The sequence below is a fragment of the Vombatus ursinus genome, unplaced genomic scaffold, assembly GCF_900497805.2.
Source record: "Vombatus ursinus unplaced genomic scaffold, bare-nosed wombat genome assembly UNPS02010822.1, whole genome shotgun sequence".
NCBI lineage: Eukaryota > Metazoa > Chordata > Mammalia > Diprotodontia > Vombatidae > Vombatus > Vombatus ursinus.
In genome coordinates, this window is record NW_020950600.1 from 3,191,370 (window position 1) to 3,213,157 (window position 21,788).

At 52.0% G+C, this 21,788-nt stretch overlaps 1 protein-coding gene across 3 annotated transcripts in view; it reads left to right on the plus strand.

Moving 5' to 3' along the window:
- The first annotated feature begins 1,215 nt into the window (after positions 1–1,215).
- LOC114038227 (tyrosine-protein phosphatase non-receptor type 11-like) overlaps positions 1,216–21,788 on the plus strand; it is a 38,762-nt gene continuing 18,189 nt past the window's right edge. For 2 of the 3 annotated variants that reach the window (XM_027855438.1, XM_027855440.1), the window contains exons 1-2: positions 1,216–1,296; positions 19,273–19,395. In XM_027855438.1, the coding sequence (XP_027711239.1) occupies positions 1,283–1,296; positions 19,273–19,395 (137 nt within the window). In that variant the 5' untranslated portion in view covers positions 1,216–1,282. Of the gene's footprint in view, positions 1,297–10,697; positions 10,800–19,272; positions 19,396–21,788 lie in introns of those variants that run through there. The other variant, XM_027855441.1, reaches the window with a different exon arrangement.

The window sequence follows — 21,788 nt, forward strand, 5'->3', positions numbered from 1 at the left end:
CATGGAATCAAGAGGGAATGAAGGGGCCCGACCTGGGAAGATGGGGATCCTTCACATCCTATTAGGGGACAGTCATCCACACATTTACATTTTTGTATTTTATATTTTGCTGTGACCGTTTCTTTTTTTTTTTTCAGCCAGTAACACACCAGGGGTAGATCACAGGCCATATGATCACACTTAGAAGCTGTCTCCCCCTTCCAAGGACAGATGGGTAACTAGCTCCGGGTCTAGCTGAGGGTCTCATCTGTTCTCACCTTCTGTGACCCTTACTGGAGGCCAAGCTGGAGGTAGCTCCGGCTAGGACCGCGTGGGGGAGGGAGAACAACCTTGTCCCGTACCTGTGTGAGGAGCCGGCTGCCTGGGGGCCTAACCCCATGCCTGGGGGTATATTTAGTAAATGATCAGGCTGCGGGAGTTATTAATAGCTGGAAAGGGAGGGCTGCCAGGGGGAGGGGAGGCATTCTCTGGCAGGGGCTGGGGGAGGATCAGGGCTGGGCACCTGCATCCTCACCTCCCTTGCGTGTGGGTAAGTGGGGGCAGCCCACATAACTGTCTTCTCCGTCCACTGCGGCAGCACCAACTCCGGGCTCCCGGGGAAGCCAGTCTGACCAGGCTTCGGGGGAGCAGGGGGGTAGGGCACCAGACCCATCCACAGACCTTCCCAGACTCCCAACCTAAGTCCAGGGAAGAGTGTAGGAGAAGAAGATGAGGCAACCGTCCCCAGGACCTCCTCTTTCTGGAGAAATGAGCCCCGAAACTGCTTGAGCTGAGGTTGTGCGAGCCGAGAAACTGAGTCAGAACTTCAAAAAACAAAGTGCACAAAAGCTGCTTTTTCCTTTCTAGCGAAGTGCACTTGGGAAACATGATCGAGCCTGTGGACCGCTCAGTGGAGCCAGGCTGGACACCGCTCTTAGAGGCGGCTGCCTTCCACTTTTCAGGAAACCAGATTGGGGTGGTGCGGCCCCTTTAAGGGCCGCGGACTCGATAACCACGGACCCGGCTCTGGAGCTGGGGGAAGTGTGTGGCCCTCGGTGGGAGGGAGGGACCTCCCGGGGCGGCCACGTGGTTCCAGAGCCCATATAAGGCTAAAGGAGGCGGAGATTCCTGGAGGAAAAAGGCGTGACATGGCCATATGCGGCCCAGAGGGGGCGGGCCCCGGGGAGGGGCGGGGCCTGCTGGCCGACCGGGGCGGGGCCGAGGCGGGCAGGGCTGTGGCCGGGCTGGGACTGTCCACAGAGCGTGTAAGGGGCGCCTGAGCCGGGGCGCGGGTGGTAGAGACATGACTTCCCGCAGGTGAGCTTCTAGCCCCGACCTTCCCTAGCCTTGGCCAGGCTGGGTCCCCACTGGCCCGAGCCCGCGGAGGGTGGGTTGGGGCCGCGATCCGAGTCATTGAAGGTGGTGCCTTCGGGGCGGGGAGGGGGCCCCACGGATCCCGATCTGTCCGCCGAGACCGACTGGTCTCCAATTGCGAAACGAGCCGCTGCTGGTGAGCGCTCCTGGCCACTGCTGATCTGGTCCTGCGAGCCTCTGTTTGTCGGCTTAGGGAAATGGGCCGGCGCGGGGATTTTGGTCTCCCTCCTTCCCCTCACCTCCACCCTCTTGCTACCGTGGGCGCCTTCCTGGGTGGGTGAGGGGGCGGAGAGGCCGGGCGCGGACTGTCCTGGGGCTCTTGGAGGAGCGGCCGCTCTAGTGAGGAGGGGGTGTCTACACTGCGCTCGTTCTACACTGTCTCTCTCACTTCGGGTTCTGCTTCTTCTCCCCCGTTCCCACACTCGGACTCGGCCCCTTTGGGGGCTGCCCCGGTCCCCAGGACTCCTGGTTTCCCGGCCCACCGAGGTTCCCAGGGCGGTCTGACTCACCGCCCGTCAGAAAGGAAACACTCCGGTTTCCTTGAGCTGAGTAGCCCTGGGCGGGCCGGTCCGCCCTCGCGTAGCCCAGGCTGCTGCCTCAGCGGAGCTGGGATTTGGGAGATGCGCCCAACCCGCACACCTAGCAAAAGAAGCGCAGAGACCCCTCGACCAGTACCCTCCACCCCACACCCAGCTTATGAGATAGCCTAGCCCTGTTTCCCACACCCCTCCCCACCCGTCCCCTCCCCTCCCTCCAGTCCCCTGGGGCACTGACTCACCTCCTCAGGGCTGGCCTCAGGGACCCTCGATCACCTTAGTGCGTCTTCCTCCTGAAACTGAATTAGTGGTCCTTAGAGGATGCTTGAGTACAGGGCAGCAGCAGGAAACCCTCATATCAGCGTTGTGTGCCCGGGGCTCTCCAACCCCTGGAGGTAGAGGTAGGGGAGAGGGCTAACCAGGAAGCTGGAGTCCGCAGGCAACCCGCCCCCTCCCCCTCCCCCCATGGGCTCCTCCCAGTGCCTTGCTCGGGGCCAGACCATTACCTAGCCCCTGGGTGAACAGTGCTTTGGCCAAGGGCACTCACATCCAGGGCGTGGAGTTCCTACCGCTTTAGTCACCATGCTGCCCCTCTGCTGGACCCTGCTGGGGACTTAGTGGTGCTCACGGGCACTGCCCAGGTGCTTTGGGAGTCAATCGGTCCCCTCCTGAGTCCGTCAGAACTCAGATCTCAGCGCCAATCCCTGAGCGACTGAAGTTGCTCAGCCATAAGAAGTCTTCAAGCCTTTTCCTTCTTTTGGGGCCAGAGAAGCTTCCCTAGGGCTCTTTGGTGGGGAGGGGAGGGATCTGAGCTAAGACTCAATCTCCATCTCTGAGCTCTCACCAGATCCCAGGCCTCACAAAGAGAACCAGGACGGCCCTGCCTCTCTCCCCATCCGTTTAACAAGCATTGGGTCTCTGAACCCTTCTTCCCAAGTGGGAATGGAATCATTCGTTCCATTAGGAGTTGTTTGATCCTGGAGCTAGTTGTGAAAGGGTGTGTGTGTGTGTGAGAGAGAGAGAGAGAGAGAGAGAGAGAGAGAGAGAGAGAGAGAGAGCATGCTTGGGAATAGCTCGAGCAGGCTGTAGAATTTAGGCACCTTATCAATTCCATAGTCCAACCCCCTCATTTACAGATAAAGTGAGGTTATCTGACTTCAGGGAAAATCATTTGCTCAAAGTCAGACAGGTGGTAAATGGTGGGGCAGGTGTTTGAACTGAGGTCCTCTGACGCCAATGGATGACCAAGCATTTATTAAACTCTTGCTGTGTGCCAACCACTGTTCTAAACTCTAGAGATACAAAGAAAAGCACAAAGTTCCTGCTCTCAGGGAGCTTACAATCTAATGGAGAAGACAATGGGCATATAACTAGGTACATAGGAGATGCAGCCAGAGGTGGAGGGTAACCTTAGTGGGGCGGGGATGGCTTTAGCTGTTGGGGAACTGGGAAAGGCCTCTCGGAGAAAGTAGTGAGTGATCCAGTGCTCTTTGCAACTGTTCCATACTGTCCCTCTCGGCTTCTGATCTAGGATTGCTTTCCTGAATGGGGAGGAGAATTGAGCTCCCTGGTGAAGGGAGAGCCTGTGCCCCACCCCCACCCCCCTTGAGATACTGACTCTCATCCTGTCTCTTCAAGTCCTATATCCTACACGGCTCAGTGGTTAGTATAGGAAGTGTGGTAAGGGGAATTCTGGGTCCCTTTCTTAGCTTCCACCTCAATCCGTTCTCCTTGGATGGGGGTGGAGGTTGGATACTTGGATTGGGGGCTTGCCTCCCCTTTCCCACCTACCAAGTTCTCCTGGCTTGAGGTGGGGGTGGGTGGGAATGAAAGCAAGAGGAAATGGGGGAGGACAGGACAGATGTTGGGCCCAGGCCGACGCTTCCTGTCTGAGGCGGGACGGAAGAAGGAAACTCTGGCAGGAAGTGCCCCGTTCCTGCTGTTTCTGCCTGGGTTCTCACTCTGGAGGTGGGGGGTTGAGAATGAGGGCTACGTGCCCCCCTGGCAGCTCTGTGTTAGGGACAGCATGTATCTCCTGCCCTCCAACACTGTCTTTTAAAGGGCTCCTAGGAATCCATCTAGAGCTCATTCCTCTTTGTCCAAGCCTTTCATTTGACAGTTGGGGAAACTGAGGTACAGAGGGGTTAACATCACTTGCGTAAGGTCTCACAGAATACGGTAGGACTGGGATTCCGACCAGTTTCTCTACCTCCAAGTCTAGCGCTCTCTGTACTACACCCAAAAGCTCTCACACGTTGGTCATAGTTTGACTGTCCTACTTCCCAGTAGACCGAGTGTCGGACTTGGTGTCTGGAAAACTGAGTTTGAATCCCTCCTCAGACACTTTCTAGCTGTGTGGCCCTGGACATATCACTTTACCTTCTTCAGCCTCAGTTTTCTCATCTGTAAAATGGGGACAATAATCACCTGTCATCTTTGCCTTCCAGGACTGGGGTGGGAAATCACATGAGAGTATCATTATTATTATTATTATTAATAACTAGCATTATATAGCACCTACTATGTGTCAGATATTCTGTTAAGGGCATTACTAATATTATCTCATTTGATCCTCACAATAATCCTGGGTGGTAGATGCTATTATTTCCCCAATTTTACAGTTGAGGAAACTGAGGCAGGCAGATGAGAAGTGACTCGATCAAGGTCATACAATTTGTAAGTGTCTGAGGCTAGATTTGAACTCAGATCTTCCTGACTTCAGACCAGACATTCTCTCCACTATATGTAAAACCTCGGCAAACCTTAAAATACTATAAAAAGGTGACCTCTGGGGCTGTAGGATAGCCCTCTGATTCTTGGAGCCAAAAAGCCCACGCTCACAACTTACCTCTGCCCTTTGAGTGACTGAGTGACCTTGGGTAAATCACTTCACTTTTGAGGCCTCAGTTCCCTTGTCTGTAAAATGGGGGTTTGGGCCAGACAGCTCTTGAAGTCCCTTCCAGCTTTGAATCTAAGAGCTGAGATATTCCCTTTTGATATCTCTATTTCTCCTTCCTGAAGCAGCCTTCTAGGATGAACCACCCCTTCTGGGTACTCCCCAATGTCAGAGGGAGGAGATAAGTGGAATGACTTGGTCCCATACTAACCACCCACTGGGGTGGTCAGGGATCGGGCAGCTGATGGCCAGGCAGCCTTTCCCCAGCCCCCTTAAGTCCAATGGCCCACCTCTGTTGATTATCTGGCTTCTGGCTATGGTCCGTTTGTACATTAGATTTCAAGTTCCTTGAGGGCAGACACTGTCTTTGGTCCTTTTTCCATATCCTCAGCTCTTGGCACAATGCCCAGCACACAGTAGGTGCTTCATGAGTGCTCATGACAGACAGGTCACCCCACTGTGAAGCCTGCTCCCAGTGGCCTGGGCTGTGATCTCTGACACAACCCTCTTGGGAGCATAGGGAGGCGTACGAGGAGAAGAAGAGAAGGGTCTTTCATGCATGCCATAGTAGGAGAATCAGTGAGGCTATCCCCCACAAAGGACAGGATTGTCAGCTTCAGTGACCTTCAGGGCCTGAGAATGATGCTCAGAAGGGCTTCTAGGCAGTTCCCTGGGCAGGAGCTACTGAAGTCCTTGGACCCAGGGAGGGGCATTTGCGAGTTCTCATGAGGAGAATTGGGAATCCTCCCAATGTGTAACATTCGGGGACAGGCCCTAAGGACGTCCAGTGGCCCGGCCCATCTTTTCGCCTGGCCAGGGCTTTTGCTCCAATTCTGTACCTCCCCCTTTTCCACCATCGCCCATGGAAATCCCCAGGTCTGGGAGGGTACAGAGAGAGAGAGACCTGGCATCGGCCTTCAGGCTGAATCATAGGTCTTAGAGCTAAAAGTGACTTTAGCTATCATCTCTTCCAGCCTCTCATTTGACACATGAGGAAACTGAGGCCCCTAGAGGGGAAGGGACTTTCCTATGGTCAGATGCTAAGTAGGTGACATGGTGAGGATCTGAATCCAGATTCTATGACACCAGACCAGCATTCTCTGGGATCACACCACGCCCATCTTGTCCCCTGGTCCTGGGAGAGGGAACTCAGCTCAACATGCAGTGGGGGTGGGTGGGAAGCTCACAGCTAGGAGGGTAGGGCCTGGTCCGTTGTCAGGAGAATTATTGCTGCATGGGGAGCTTGGCTCTTGGCTCCACACCCCTCCCCCACAAAACGTTCTCTGACCCAGCAGGGAGACGGTTCGTTATAATGAAAAGATTACTAGGTTTGTAGTCAGAGACCCTAGGTTCAGATTTTAGCTCAGCTGGTTACCATTGCCAGTGAGACCTTGGGTAAATCACTTCCTTTTTTTGTTCCTCAGTTTCCTATGTAAAATGAGGGAGTTGGGGCTAGGTGGCTTCTAGCCCTAAATCTATGAGCCTAGGAATTGGTTTGTCCTCAAATCCCTGACAGAGACTGGGGAAGGAAGCGCATCACTACCCTAGGCCAGTCCCCCACTCTGTGAACTTTCTCTGCGCCTCACTCTCCCCACCTGTAAAATGGAGACAATGCCCAGATTTGAAACTAGAGGAGTGGATCAGGGCTGAGCTGACTTCACCCTGGCATAACTGTAACCAGGACAGGGTGACTGGGGCTCTGCCATAGGGTGCCAAGTTTAGAGAGTGCTGACAGCCTTTTCTGTTTTTCCGTGGAGAGAGGTGAGCTCTCTCCTCTCCCTGTCAACCTTTCTAGCAGTGGCCTTGAACCAGTATTCAGGGACTTTCTGTCTCCCTCCTACTGGGCTGTATCCCATCCCTCTCCCGATGGAAGGCTCTTAGACTCTCCCTTTGGTGGTTTTTGCCCCCAAATCAAATTTGCTAAGTACAGCCCTGCCACTTGGAAAGTTGGCCTGTGGTACCTTTGACCTTGCAGACGCGGGAAGCCCAGTGATTATGGCCAACGATTTCACCCCATCAGCGTTTATTAAACACTTACTGTGTTCAGGGGACCATGCTAGGCAAACAAGACAAAAACAAATTAAACAGTCTCTGCTTTCAGGGAGTTTGAATTGTGGGATATCGCCTAATGATGTCGTATCACTAAGCAGCTTTCAAAGTGTCCCCCCAACATGCTTGTGAAGTAATAGCATGGCTATTATTTCCTCTGCTTTAGAGATCACACATCCGGAGTTGACAGGGCCTCAGAAGGCATTTAGTCCAACCCCCTCATTTGGCACATGAGGAAACTGAGGCCCAGGGAGGTGACATGACCTGCCCAAAGTCATAGGAGCTGGGAGGAACCTCAGATCGTCTAGCCCAGACTTTACAGACTTGGGGTTTGTGGTGGACCTGACTGCCGATGGGGACCTGTTGGCATCATCCTCCCCTCCCACTTTGGGTAGATCTTTATACCTACCAGAGTGGCTTGTGGGGAATACCACTGTGCTCCCCTCTCCCATGCAAAGAGAGCGCTAGCTGTGCCATCCCCCTCCCCCACCCCAAGCTCCAGGTGTCCCAGGCACAGCAACTGAAATCCTTGGAGTGCCAACTCCTTGGACCCCCCCCCAAAAAAAATTCCTCATGAAGTGTGAAGGCAGAAATAGCTTCTGTGTCCTTGCCCAGGGCTAAAAGTGACTGTGTCCCAGTGCCCAGGGCTCCTAATTTTACCCTGATGTTCTTAATTCAGCTCCTGCTCTTGGATCATGGTTGGGGTGGGGAGGAAGCCTCATGGGGGGACAGGGCTTTGGCCAGTGTCATTGCCAGGTATTGGATGAGAGCCCAGTCAGAGAGAGTACCCCCTGCCCTCAGCCTCTAGTGTCTCCTCTGCCCTACCTCTCCCTTACCTTGCAATCAGGCAGCCCTAAAAGTCACCTCATCGATGCCCCTGCCTCCTGAGAGCCCTGAGCCCGATCCATCTCCCCAAGACCAGGCTGAGGAGTCTCCTCGTAAAAATATTCCACATAGGGTATGGCAGGATGGAAAATGACCCAAATTTTCAGGAAGAGGTACTTGGTTCAAATTCTGCCTTGGCTACATCCTAGTTGTGTGACCCTGGACAAATCATTCTACTTCTGTGAGCAGAACCATGGGTTGGGAGGGGTGGGGGTTGGGAGGGGATTGGAGGACCAGAATAGAGGGTCTCCTGTAGCCCACCTCTCCCACCCTCAACCCCCAAGAAGTCAAGAACTGGATTCTCTGGAAAATGGATTGCCCCCATTTCCTGGTAGAATGGAGCATATAGTGTCCTGTGGGTGGCAATCCCTCCTCATCACCCCCAACCAGCTTGGTTGAATTTTCCCCAGGTGTACAAATTCCTAGTTACTGCTGTATCTCTGAGTCTCATCTCTAAAATAAGACTTGATGCCCCAAAGGTCCTCAACTCTAAGTCATAGGATCTCATGACTGCCTTTCCCATGCCTCACCTGTCCAATTCTACCTGAGCCTTGGCCTCCAGCTTTTCCCTCTGTAATGATCTCTCTCTCTCTCTGTCTCTCTGTCTCTCTGTCTCTGTCCCTCTGCCTCTCTCTCTTTCTCCCTGTTGGACCAGAGATTGGCCTCTGAGGGCTGCCTCAGCTCTAATCAGCAGCAGCTTTGTTGGGTTGGATGGAAATGCTGCTTACTGCAATGTAGCTCCTTGGCCCCTGTCAAGGGGACGCAGACTCCTCTTGTCCTGGTAACTGGGCAGCTCTGCCACAGATTCACATAGACCCTTCTTGGACCAGGGCTTAAGTGCATGGGGATGGTGGGACTTGGGGGCTGAGAGGAGAGGAAGGCAAGGAAACTGGGACCAGAGCCCTTGGACACTAGGCCTGGCCGTTCCTGCTCTTCCGTGTTTGTGTTTCTCTCTCTCTTCATCTTTGTTTCAGTGCACAGAACAGTAGGGCTTGGAGTTAGGAAGACCTGAGTTCAAATTTTATCTCAGACACTCTCTAACTGTGACTCTGGGAAGCCATTTAATTTCTATCTGTCTCGATTTTCTCACCTGTAAAATGGGGATAGCTATCGCGTCTGCCTCCCTGAGTTGTTGTGAGGATGAAATGAGAATATTTGTAAAGTGCTTATTAGCACACGCTGGCTGGCAGAAAGTAGGTAGGTGCTTAAGAAATACTTATTACCTTCCCTTGCCTCCTTTCCTCTATGTGTATTTCTCTGTGTATCTGTCTCTGTCTCTCCCTTTCTCCCTGCTGTCTCTATGTCTCCCTCTCTTTCTCTCTCCTTCTCTCCCCCTTTCTCTCTGTTTTTGTGTCTCTCCCTCCCACCCTCCATCTCTATCTGTCTCTCTGCCTGTCTCTCTAACCCCCATCCTGTGTCTCTTTCCTCTCTCCACTCAGTGTCTCTGTGTCTCTTTCTCTCCTTCTCTCTCCTTTCCCTTTCTCTCCTTCTTTCTCTTTCTCTTCTTCATCTCTCTCTCTCTTTTGTCTCTCCCCACTCAGTGTCTTTTCTCTCCTCTCTATCTCTCCCTCTTTCTCTTTCTTTCTTTATCTCTCTCTTTTCTCTTTTTTCTTATTTTCTCTCCTCTCTCTCTCTTCCACCCTTTGTCTCTGTCTTTCTCTCCCTCTCTCACCAACACTCTGTCTCTCTGTCTGTTTCTTTCTCCCTCTTTCCCTCTCTTCCCTCTCTGTCTCTCTCATTCTCTCTGTCTCTCCCACCCTGTCTCACTCTGTCTTTCTCTTTCTCCCTGTCTCTTCCCTGTGTCTCCTTCCCCTTCTCCCTCTCTCTCTGTTTCCATTTCTTTCTCCCCCCTCTCTCTACCACTTTCTCTCTCTGTCTCTCTTCCCCCTACCCTTTGTCTCTCTCTCTTTCTCCCCTGCTCCCCACTCTGTATCTTTCTCCCCCTTTCCTCCCTCTGTGTCTCTTTTTCCCTTTCTCTGTCTCTGTTTCCTTTTCTTTCTCCCTCCCCCCTCTCTACCACTTTCTCTCTGTCTCTCTCTCTCTCTTTCTTCCGGGCTCCCCACTCTGTGTCTTTTTTCTCCCTATTTCTCTTTGTCTCTCTCCCTTTCCCTCTCAAAGTCCCCTCCCCACCCCCCTCTCTTACTCTAAGAGGAATAGCCTGAGACTACAGCAGGACAGACTTGGGTCAGACCCAGGGAAGGACTTCCTGACAGGAGCAGAGTACTAAAATAAGCAGCTGAGGGACTTCTTGTGAGCCTCCTGAGTAGGAGGAGCCGCACTCTGCCTGTGCAGGGTGAAATGCAGCTCTATCTTTGGGCAGGGCTTGGGGAGGCAATGCCATAGAATTCAAAGTGGTGACTCTGGAGTCAAAAGGCCTGGGTTCAAATCCTGGTTCTCCCACTTAATATCTAGATGACTTTGGGTAAGTCACATTCCTCATTTGTAAAATAGAGGCATTGGCCTCTGAGGTCTCCTCCCCAGCCCTGCCCCTGTCCTAACCCAGGGGCAATGTCTGCCCCGGCTCTCTGGGCCTTGGCCTTAGCTCAGCACCTTGAGAAGTTGTGTCTGGTCCTTCCCAAGACTGCCTGAGCTGCTCACTCAGAACCCAGCAGTTAGGACTCTGTGGTAACCATTGCTATACCTTTTGGTTCAGAACCACAGCCTCCCCACCACCTGCACGTCCTCCTCCCCCCTCCCCCTTGCCATGTCCTGAGCTGAGCTGGCCCAGCCTGGAGGAAAGATGGGTTGGGCTGGGCCTCGATGTCCTGGGTCCCTTTGGCACAACTCCCTGAGATGCCCTCCAGCCAGACCTCAGGCCTCAGCTGTCCCTCCTCCCTCAGAAGCTCGGGCCTGTCCCCTTGGCCCCGGCCGTGCCCCTATCAGGCTGCCACACGCCCAGCCAGAGCTCAGCCAAGTCCCCGATTAGGGCGCCCACTCCCCGCCCCCTTCCCCCCTCCCCCGGTTTCTGCTCCCTCGGTGTCCTGTGGTTTGTGGACTAACGTCTTGGTCTGCCTTTGAGCCGGACGGGCAGGCGGACGGAGGTCTCTGGCTGTGTCTCTGAGGCCCGGGGCCATGGTGAGGTAGGTAGAACACTGGGACATGGGGGTGTGAGGAATGCTGTGCTCCCTGGGCCACCAGCTCAGCTGTGGCACCTGCTGGCCCATTCCTGGGCTCTCCGATGTGCCTGGAAGGCACTTAGCTCCTGGGGCCCTTCTTGTCCCTGGTTTCCTTTGAGCTGGTGGTGGACCCTAGGTTGAGGAGGATGCCTTTGGACCTTCCCTCTGAAGTTGTCCTCTCTGCCAAGGTGGGGTCAGGAAAGCCGTCTGTGGGCAGCCAGGTTCCTTTTCTCTTCTGGTAAATCCTGGGTTGGGGGGCAGCAGGGGTGAAAACTCCAGGGAAGCTCCAGAGATGGTCTATGTTTCTGTGACTTGGGGGTGGGAGGAGGAGTAATCTGGTCTGCACACTGGCCTCCTGGCGGCATCTTAGCTCAGGGACTCTGTCGAGGGTGTGGCTGGTGTGACAATTGCTGTGAGCTGAGGGTGGAAGGGTAGAGGGTCTTTATGACAAGTACGAATTGATTTGGGGGCCTTTGGCACAGATGCTCTGATATCTCACCATCACCAGTGTCTTTGGGCATTGACACCAAGGGGTCCCAGATCTCTTGTGCCTGGGGTCTCCGGAGACTTCCAGAGTGGATAGTGGTAGATGTGAGGGGCTTGATTTCTCTTGAGTGGGTACATGAGGAAGTGAGGTCCACAGGAGCCCTTTGCAGGGGGTGGCTGGTGTGGGGTTGATTGCAGTCTGGCTCTCCAGGGGGAAGCCTGAAGCCTAACATTCTAGGGGTGAGAGCCTCCTTTCCATTCAGAGCCTGAAGGCACACTTTGGGCCTCAGACACTACTCCCTTCTGGCTGGCACCTCCTCCTGGGTGACTTTCTACATTCCCCAGAATGGTGTGGCTGTTCTCACTCAGATACATAACCCTCTCATTTATCCACAGGGACATTGGACTGACCCAGTGACTTGAACTGTGTCCAGGTCCAAACTGTCCAGCCATCTACTAGGATGGTTAATGCTGAAAGTATCTGAGATTACATAGATTTAGAGTTAGAAAGGACCTTCAAGGTCATCTAGTGTGGTGCCGTTATTGTACAGAAGAGGAAACTGAGGCCAGAGAGGTGAAATCACTTGTCCAAGGTCATAAAGATAACAGCTAACACTTTACAAATATTGTTTTATTTGAGCCTCATAACAACCTTGAGAGGTAAATGCTATTATTATCTTATTGTCTGAATTTTGCAGATGAGGAAATTGAGGCAAGCAGAGGGGAGATGACTTGCCTAGGGTCACACAGCTAGTATAAGTGTCTGAGGCTGGATTTGAACTCAGGTCTTCCTGACTCTAAGTTTGGCACTCTATCCCCTATACCAGTTAGCTGGAATTTGAACCCAAGGCCTCTTGATTCTCTGTCCAATGCTTTTTCCATTGTATGATGCTGCCAGGGAGGAGGCTTTGAAACCATGCAGAGAAATGAGGGTTCCCTCTTGGGCCCTCCTGCCTTGAACCCTGAGTGTCACTAGTGGGTAAAGACCTAGTTGTGGAAGGGAGGAACACACAAACCTTCCTGAGGTCTCTCTTGGGTTATTTCAGACAGCTCATGTCGTGCTGTGGAAAGAGCATTAGCTTTGGAGTCTCAGGGCCCAGGTTTGAATCCTTGCTCCAGCACCGATTCCCTGTGTGACCTTGAGTAAGTCACTTTCCTTGGCTGGGACTCAGTTTCTCATCTGTGAAATGGGGTGGAACTAGATGACCTAAGATCCCTCCTAGCTCAAAATCTATGTTCTTAGGCTCTTCTGATACCAGCCCAGCCCCCAGGCATGGGGCAAGAGCCCCAGAGAAGACACTTAGGACTGTTATGAAATCCTAAATCTGGAGTTTGGAGGGACCTTAGGGGTTCTCTTGAATAACCCCCTCATTTTACAAATGAGGAAACTGAGACCCAGGGAGGTCAAGGACACAGAGGTAATAAGGATGAGGTGGGATTGGAACCCAGGTCCCTTAGTGAAAGGGTGAGACAGAATCTCTAGAACCTAGACCTTCAGTGAGGCAGGGAGAATGTGATTCATTGGAAAGAGAGACCAATTCAGAGGCAGAGGATCTGGATTCCAATTCTGGTGCTGCCAGTCGGATGCCTGTAAGGCCCCTTCTAGCTCAAGCAGCACGTGCTGGACATTTTAGGGGTGAGAGTGGGCTCAGAGCTCAGAATCCCTTTGGCCTCCCAGACTGACCTGTGAGGCTTCCCTCCCTCTTTCCATCCTCTAGAGGTGAAGATGCCACAGGAGTCCGTGGGCGCATTGCCCAGAAATTTGGGGAACAGAGTAATGGAGCTCCGGGAGAGCACTGGGGCCAGACCCAGGGTGCAGCAGCCCTGTCAATCCTGCCTGGTCCCTGAGCTCTCTGATGGAGTGGGAAGGGTGGGTGCCACCTCAGGAAGAGCTGGGGCTCTGGTACCTGGCAGGGGTGGGGACCCTAAAATGCCCAGAGGCCATTTGATGCAGCCTGAGTCACTCTCAGGGCTGTGTATCTTGGGTTCATCTGGGGTGGGGGTGGGCGCTGCCCAGGGACCCTGAGCTGTTGGGCTATGACTCATTTCCTGGGGGCGATGAGACCAGGAGGGGCTGTGTGGCTGGTCTCACTTCCCTAATGACAGTCTGCTGGTCCCTCCAGGGGGCAGGGGTGGGGTCACCCAACCTGGCTTTAGGAAAGCAACTGGCCTTCTGCTCTGACTGTCCCCAGCCCCACGCCCAGATCTACCCACCCCTTTGCCAGGGAGATGGGAACAGCACTATAGCTGTCCCCTCCTGGACAATGTCACCCCTCATTCCCATAAAGGCCAGGGGGTGGCCATAGCATTGTCCTCACCAGGGCTACCACTCTGGGCACTGTGCTGGGCACAGACATGCCGCCATATTGCCATTTCTCTAGGGTGCCTCTGAGGCCAGATGGGAGGGCAGGATGTAGGCCCCCACATCTAGGGCAGGAAGGGGCCAACTCCCTTTTTAATAGATGAGAAAACTAAGGTCCAGGTAGACTAAATGGTTTAGGTAACTCGATATAGAGCTGGAAAGGGCCTTAAAGGTCCTCTGATCCAATCCTCTCATTTTACAGAAGAGGAAACTGAGGCCCAGGGAAATAAAGAGACTTGCCCAAGGTCACATGTATAAAAGCATAGGTCTAGAGAGAAGGGGCCCAGAGGCCCTTTAGCCCAAACTGAAGTGAGGCCCAGAGATGGTGAACAGTTTTTTTCCAAGGTCACACAAGTAAGTGTCAGAACCACCATTTGAATCCAGGTCCACTAACTCTGAATTCAACACCCTTTCCACTGCACCAAGAAGCTCTCCCCAATACTTAACTCCAGAAACAATATAAAGGCAGCCAGTTTTGGTTGGCAGAAAGTCTGGGCTTGGATCTGCTGTTTTTAGTAAGGCCTCATTTTAGCAGGAGGAGAAATGGGCCCAGGGCAGGGGACACACAGTCATAGCATGTGCGCGCGCGCGCGCACACACACACACACACACACACACACACACACACACACACACACGGAATTTCCCTGCTCCAGGACAGACTGGTGTGACTAGGTCAAGGACAGATGCCTCTGGTTTTCCCCAGCCCAGCTTGAGGTCATCGCCAAAGGTCTCCGCTCCTTCCAGATCAGGTCTGTCAGTACCTTTGCGTCCTGGCCTAGGAGGCAGGAAGGCAGACACAGTGAAACTTATTCTGGGCCAGGCTGGCCACAAATTTTGCAGGGACTCGGGGTCCAATCTGGCCCCTTGAGGAGATTTCCGCTTTGATAAGGCCTGGGCCACTCCTGAGAGTAAGATGCTCAGGAGGGGGTGATGGAAAATCTGAATATAAGTTACCAAAGGAAAAAACAACCTGGCTGGCCCCCCTTCCCCCAAACCGCAGCTCTGGCCCAGCTCCCTCCCCCACACCCCGACTCCAGGCCTGAGCTGGGGCCCTCACTCAGTCGCTCACTCACCTAACAGCCCCTCAGCTCAGCATTTTCCACAGTAGAGGCGGATGCTGGGCAGGGTGGGAGCCCCAACGACAAATGCAAACAGCTCTCCCTCTCCTGTGTCTCTGTCTCCATCCCTATGTCTGTCTCTGCCTGCCTGTCTCCTCTCTTCCCTTGAAACCTCTCTCTCTCTGTCTCCCCATTTGTCCCTAGGGCTTTTATCTATTGCCAAGTGGTATCCATTCTTCCCCTAGTCTAGAACATGTTTTTAATCTATCCATCCTGTGCACTCTCACATCCCCTACCTCACTCCAGGCATGCATTAACTTCTTCTGTACTATTGGGACAGTCTCCAGACTGAGCTCCCTAGCTCCACTCTCCTTTTGCCAAACCAACCCACTTAGGTGGCTAGCATCAGTCAGTCAGTCAGTAAACATTTATGAAGGCATTACCATGTGCCTGGTGCTGGAGTAATCTGTTTAAAGAACTGCTGTCCTACTCAAAAGCCTTACATGGCTCCCCGTTGCTTGTAGGATAAAATCCAAACTGTTCAGCTCCCCAAGGCTCCCCAGGGTCTGATCCTGACCAGCGCCCACCCCCACCCCAGATGAACCCAAGATACACAGCCCTTCCTTGCTCCCCTTTACCTATTCTAATGTGCCTTCCAGAGCATGTTTCTTTAGGAGATCCTGGGAAAAAGTCTAATGCTCCTGAAGAGGGTGGTGGGCTTAGAGTCAGGAAGAAATGGGTTCCCAGCTCACCTTAGACTCTCATGATTTACGTGACCCTGGGCAAGTCATTCAGCTTTATTGACTTCAGTCTATAAAGTGAGGGGTCTCCAAAGGTCCTTTGACTTTAAGTCTATGACCCCTCAAAGCTACTAAGTACCTACTATGTGCTAGGCACTGGGGGTGCAAAGACAGCAGGAAGTTATCATCCCTGCCTTCAAGGAGCTGACATTTTACTGGGGCAGTGGTGTTTCTACTAAGAAAAGTGAGTTTGGGGTTTTGTTTTATTCGAGGGAGCTTGGCTGGGATCGAGGGAGCTAGGACAAGGATGGAAGCTTCCTTTTGCCCTGGCCTTTGTGATGGGGACTCCTGCCTGGGCCGTGTGTCTGTCTTTGGCCTCCCCCCGGTCTCTCTCTCTCTCTCTCTCTCTGTCTCCCTCCCTCTCTTCTCCCTCTTCTTTCCTCCCTCTTTCCTTCCTGTTTCCCTCTCTCTCCTTTCTCTGTGTGTCTCTTTTCTCTCTGTCTCTGTCTTTGTCTTTCCCTCTCTCTCCCTCACATCTTCCCTTCTCCTTTCCTTCTGTGTCTCTACCATCTATCTATCTCTGTTTGACATTCAGTGTTTCTGTCTTTCACCTCTCACCTCTGTCTCTGTCTCTCTCTGTCTCTCTGTCTCTCTCTCTCTCCTCCCACCTTCCTCTGGATTTGAAGTCAGAAGACTTGGGTTTGAACCCTACCTCTGATGTTTATTACCTGTGTGACCATGGACAAGTCACATCATCCCGCCCTCCCCCAGGTCTTAGTTTCCTCATTTGGAAAATGGGGCCATTGGCATAGATGGCCTGTTAGGTCCCTTTCAGCTTGAGATCTATGATCCTATGACTTCCCTGGGCCTCAGTTTCCTCATCTGTAAAATGAGGAAATTGGCCCAGGTGACCTCAGTGCTCCCTTCCAGGGATCTCTGATCCCTGGTTAGCCTATTCCTTTGCACCCCCCTCCCCCCCCAGCTTCTAAGTCGGGGCAAAGGCCACAGTGCTAGAAGGGAGGGGGCTGTTAAGGCCCATCCTTCCCTGTTTTTAGTGGAAGAGCCAGGCCATCCCAACCTGAGCTAAGACTTCTGTGACCCCCATCATCCCCTGCAAAGAGAGGGCTCATAGGACCCCCGCCCAGTTCAGGTCCCGGCCCCAGCTCCAGCAGATTCATTCTCGAGGCTGTGTTTTGTTGGGCTGTTCCCTTCGCGATGCTGTGCCTGGGCTGGCAGGTGGGCAGATCATGAGACTTTCAATTTTGAGCTGAAAAGGAGCTTGGAGATCATTAAGGCTTCCCCCCTCCTTTGGAGAGAGGTCAAGCTAGAACTCAGCCTTGACCAGAATTGAATCTGCAGCCATTGATCTTCCCATAGACCCTCAAGACCCTTGCACCAGCCCACCCCCATGCTTAGTAGTTTCCTCAGTGGATTGCAGAGGAAGGGCCACTGGGTTTGGAATCCAAGGACTTGGGCTTGAATCTAGGCTCTGCTTTACCACCTGTGTGACCCTGTCACTATTTCCTCAAGTCTCACTTTCCCTCACCTGCAAAAGAGAGTTGAACTCGATGGCTTCTGGGGTCCTTTTCATCTCTAAATGTGTGAGACACCTAGGTCGCTCAGTATGTAGAGCACTTGACATAGAGACAGAAAGACTTGAGTTCAAAGCCTGCTTAATAGCTGTGTGACCCTGGGCAAATAATTTTCTCTCAGCCTCAGTTTCCTGTTTTGTAACATAAAAATAATAATAGCACTTACCTAACAGGATTATTGTGAGAATCAAACGAGATAATCACTGTAGCATTTTGCAAACCTTAGTGTGCCATCTAAATTATTATTGTATGTAAACATTTGACGGTCTCCAATCTTCTGTCTGGCTTTTAATCCTGGGGTCTTTCCTTCTCTCAAAGACATTCCACGAGCCTCTAAAATGCAGAGGGCCCAGAGGGCCGTGTTTATTTCCCCTCATCTTAGACCCAAGCAGATGCTTGGAGTTCCTGTGTGGTGGTGGTTCTTCTGAATTACTCTGTTTGCACTGAGGTTACAATGTTTCAATTGCCAGTTAATTGCCAGTCGTACATTACAGTGTTATAACAACAGACCTGGGTGGCATGAGGGCTGTGGGGGAGGTGAGCAAATCCATCAAGGACACTTGTTAATTACCTACTGTGAGCTAGGCACTGTACTGGGTGTGGGAGTTACAAAGTAAAAAACTAAGAGACTCCTTGCCCTCAGGCAGCTTACATCCTTTTGAGGCAGGCAACATATATACATGTAACAGCCTATTGAAAACAATTGCATGGTACTTATTTGGGAGTGGGATGAAGGAGACATTACTTTGGCGGGGGGAGGAGGCATTGGGAAGGCTTTATGTAGGAAGCAGTATTTGAGCTGAGCTAAAGATTGTAAAGGAGGGAGGGCATTACAAGCATGGCAAGCAGGGTACTGCCAGTGCATGGAAAGGAGTTGGAGGGGTCACATGTAAAGAACCTGAAAGAAGGAGCCTTTGGCTGCACCACAGTGCGTTTGAAGTGGAATGATGTGAAATAAAGTGGGAAATGTAGGTTGGGTGAGGTTGTGACCAAGAAGACAGAGAAGCATTTGTATTTGATCCTGGAACTAATAGGGAGTCATGGGAGAGTCAGTAGTGAGCACTTGGACCACTGAAAATGGAGCATGAATTGGAATGAAGATGGACGGGACACAAGATGATCAGTGAGGAGGCTGCTGCAAAAGTCCATTCCCCACTCGTGTTTCCTAGGTGCTGGGGGTGGAGTTCCTAAGACATTGGGCTTTTTCTGGCTAGCTATCAAAGTTTACCTTTTTCTGGGAAAGATGAGAAATCACCGCTGAGTAAGAGGTTATCTTCTCCAGTCAGATTTCCACCACATCCCTCACTTTCTGCTCCAACTGGGGTATATACTCCCCACCAGGTCGTGTCTCGAAGGGCTCAGGGAAAGATTTCTGAAAGCACGGGTTCTTAAACTGGGATCAGCGAACTTTTTCTGAAAATATTTTGATTTCTATTTCAATATGATTGACTTCCTTTGTAAGCCTATGTATTTGGTGGATTTAAAAACATGATTCTGAGAAGGGATCCATAAGCTTCTCCAGATTCTTACGGGGTCCACGGTACAACAAAAGTTAAAAATTCCTGTCCAAAAGGGACCCTGCTCTGGGAGCTGCCAGGCTGAAAGCAAATCTCTTTGCTTATAGCCTATGGGACCAGAAGTTTTCCCCCACTTCAGCTTCTCCCCCAATCAGCCTTCCACTAGGGACACTGGGAGGAGGGAATATACATAGTTTTGGAGCAAAACAAGGGGCCTCATTCTCCAGATGAATTTATTGAGGGGTATGGTAAAGGGGAAAGTAAGTCAGCATCCAGGTGCATATTGGGGGAGTAGCATAGAACTCTCAGGCCCTAGTGTGTGTTTGGGTATATGGAAGGCAGTATCCAGGCATATGCTGGGGGACATGGCGGGGTTTAATTCCCAATGTATGTTGAGGGGTAATGAGGGACTCAGTGAGTGTCCAGATGTGTACTGGGGGATATGGAAAGGGGCTTTAATTTCCAATGTATTTTGGGAGCAACGAGGAGGTCATTGAGTATTCAGGTGTGTATTGGGGGGCTCACCCAGTTCCCTGTGTGTGTTGGAGGTAACGGGAGGCCAATCAGGACCAGATTCCCCAGATGCCGGGCCATCTCATTTGCTAGAAGGGAGCCTATTGATTTGGTGGAGTCCAAGCTGAGCAGGGCTGACTGTGTGCCCCATCCCTTATTTCCTCAGGTGGTTTCACCCCAACATCAGTGGGCTGGAGGCTGAGAAGCTCCTTCTCACCCGAGGCGTACATGGCAGCTTTCTGGCCCGGCCAAGCAAAAGCAACCCTGGTGACTTCACCCTTTCGGTCAGGTAGGGATGCTTGGGACCCTCTGGGAGTGGAAGTGGGAGTGTGGGAACAAGGGGTGCAAGCTTCCCTTTTTCATTTGGGGGGGAGGGCTAGGATTCTAAGGTGAAAGAGGCACTGGGTCCAGATTGGGAGGTGGGGGTGGGAATCATTCAGTCCAGGGGCCGTGTGATGGGGCTCTTCTTTCTCTCTAGCAAAGGTCAAAGCCAAGGTGAATGACAGATTATTCCCCCCACCCCCAACTCCCATTTCGTCAGCTGTAGACAGATGTGCGTGCTGATAGAGGCCTGTGGCTCCTGGAGTATCCAAATATTTATATGTGTGTCCAGGAGATGTAGCCAGAGCCTTGGAGTAGGGGATGTGTGGGAGGAGAAGATACTTCTCTGTACCAAGGTCACTGGAGAAGGATCTGACCAGTCCTAGGAAACCTGAACACCCTTAAGCCTGGAGGCCACACCAAGCCATGAGGCCTGGGATTCTTCACAGTTGTTCTGGGGTCTTTGGCTATGACACCTTATTAGATAGGGGCCCTAAGGCCTGAGAAAAGGACCCCCCCCCAAAACAACCCCAAAACTTCCTGGCTCCTTATAGAGGAGAGAGGAGGGATAGTGTATATGGGGACATCTGTTCTTGAGCCAGACTGCTCAGCATCTGGGAGAGGCCTGATCTCTCCCTTGTCCCTAGATTCCCATGTCCCTTCCCTGTCTCCCTCTGGACATGAAGACTGTCTTTGTGGTGGTGAGGGTCAGGAGTAGCAATTAGTCTTGATGTGTAGGGAATGAACCTCCTCCCCTTAAATCAATGAGAGTGGTTGCACAGAGGGAACTAGATCTTTCTAGTCTGGCCTCCCCTCCCACAAACACCTCTTCTCTTCTATGGTCTCCTCCTCTAAGAATCCCTGAGGCCCCTCCCCCTAGTTCAGACAACCCCCCTCCCCTACCTCTTTTGGGAGGGAGTAAGTTAGGATATCCAGAGTTCTGGCTTCCAGCCCCATCCCTAGAGTCAGTCCCAGTGGGGGGGGGGGGGAAGGATAGGCCCATATCTAGAGGTGAGGGGGGCCCTTCCCCCTTCCTCATCTCCATTTTCTCTGGGCTTGAGTTTCTCTGTATCCCTCTCCCCTCAATGGCCCATGTTCTTTGTGTGTGTCTGTGAGCTGGGTTGGGGGGGAATAAAGGGGGAAGGGCCTAGTCCAGTCTGGCCTCCCTCAGGGCTCTGGTATATCAATGGCCTCAATTGTCTGACTGGGGCGCCCATTGGGAGGGGGTTGAAGTTTGGGGGAGGAGTGGTCTTCTTGAACAAGGGCATTGTGTGGGGGGAGGGGGAGGGGAAGAGACCATAGGAAATTAGAGAGGAGCACCCTGGGATTTCCCACCCAAGAAATTGGGAGTTACCTGAGTCTCACAAGCTGGACTGGGGCATGGGGGGAGGCATTTGGGGTGAGGTGTGGGGGTGGGGTGGAATGAGGCATCAGAACAATTTCCAAGTCTTTTCGGAGATTTCCACTGAGTATAGGGTAGCAAGAAATTAGACATCAAAATGAGCTTCCTGCAGCCTGGGGTCTGAGACTTGGGAAATGATAGCTGACATTAATATAGAGCTTTAAGGTTTACAAAGCATTTTATGTACTCTCTTATTTGATGATCATATTAGTCCTGTAAGGAAGTGACTGTTTTTATCCCCATTTTATGGATGAGGAGACTGAAAATCAGAGAAAGTGACTTATCTAAGATCACACAGCTAGTAAAGTCCTGAAGCAGGATTTGAACCTGGGTTGTCTTCCTGACTCCCAGTCTAGCCCTCTATCCTGATACCCCTCTGGAAGAAGAGAGAAAGAGGAAAGCTCTCAGAACAACTTCCTAGTGATAGTAAACAACCGAGGGAAACGGGGCTCCCTAGTGGCAAAATGGATGGAGCATTGGACTTGGAATCAGGAAGACCTGAATTCAAATTCTGCCCTAGATAGTTATTTGCTGTGTGACCCTGGGCAACTAATTTAACCTCCCTGTGCCTCAGTTTCATTATCTCTAAAAACAGGGAATTAGACGTAATGACCTCGTGATTCCAGCTCTAAACCTAAGATCCTATGACCTTTTCTGCTGGCAGTCTTTCTAAGAGGCTTGGGTACAACTGTTCTGATTCTCATCCTGAGGCAGGAAGACCACTGCCTGGGCCCTATAGATTTCCTTTCCTCTATGATTAAACAAGAGCCCTTTTCTGTACAGTTTGTCAGTCAACAAACATTTATTAAGTGCCTACTATGTGCCAAGCACTGGGGATACAAAGAAAGACAAAAATCAATCAATCAGTGAACATTTATTAAGCACCTACTATATGCCTGATATTGTACTAAGTGCTGGGGATACAAAAAGAGACAAAAGACAGTTTCTGCCCTCAGGGA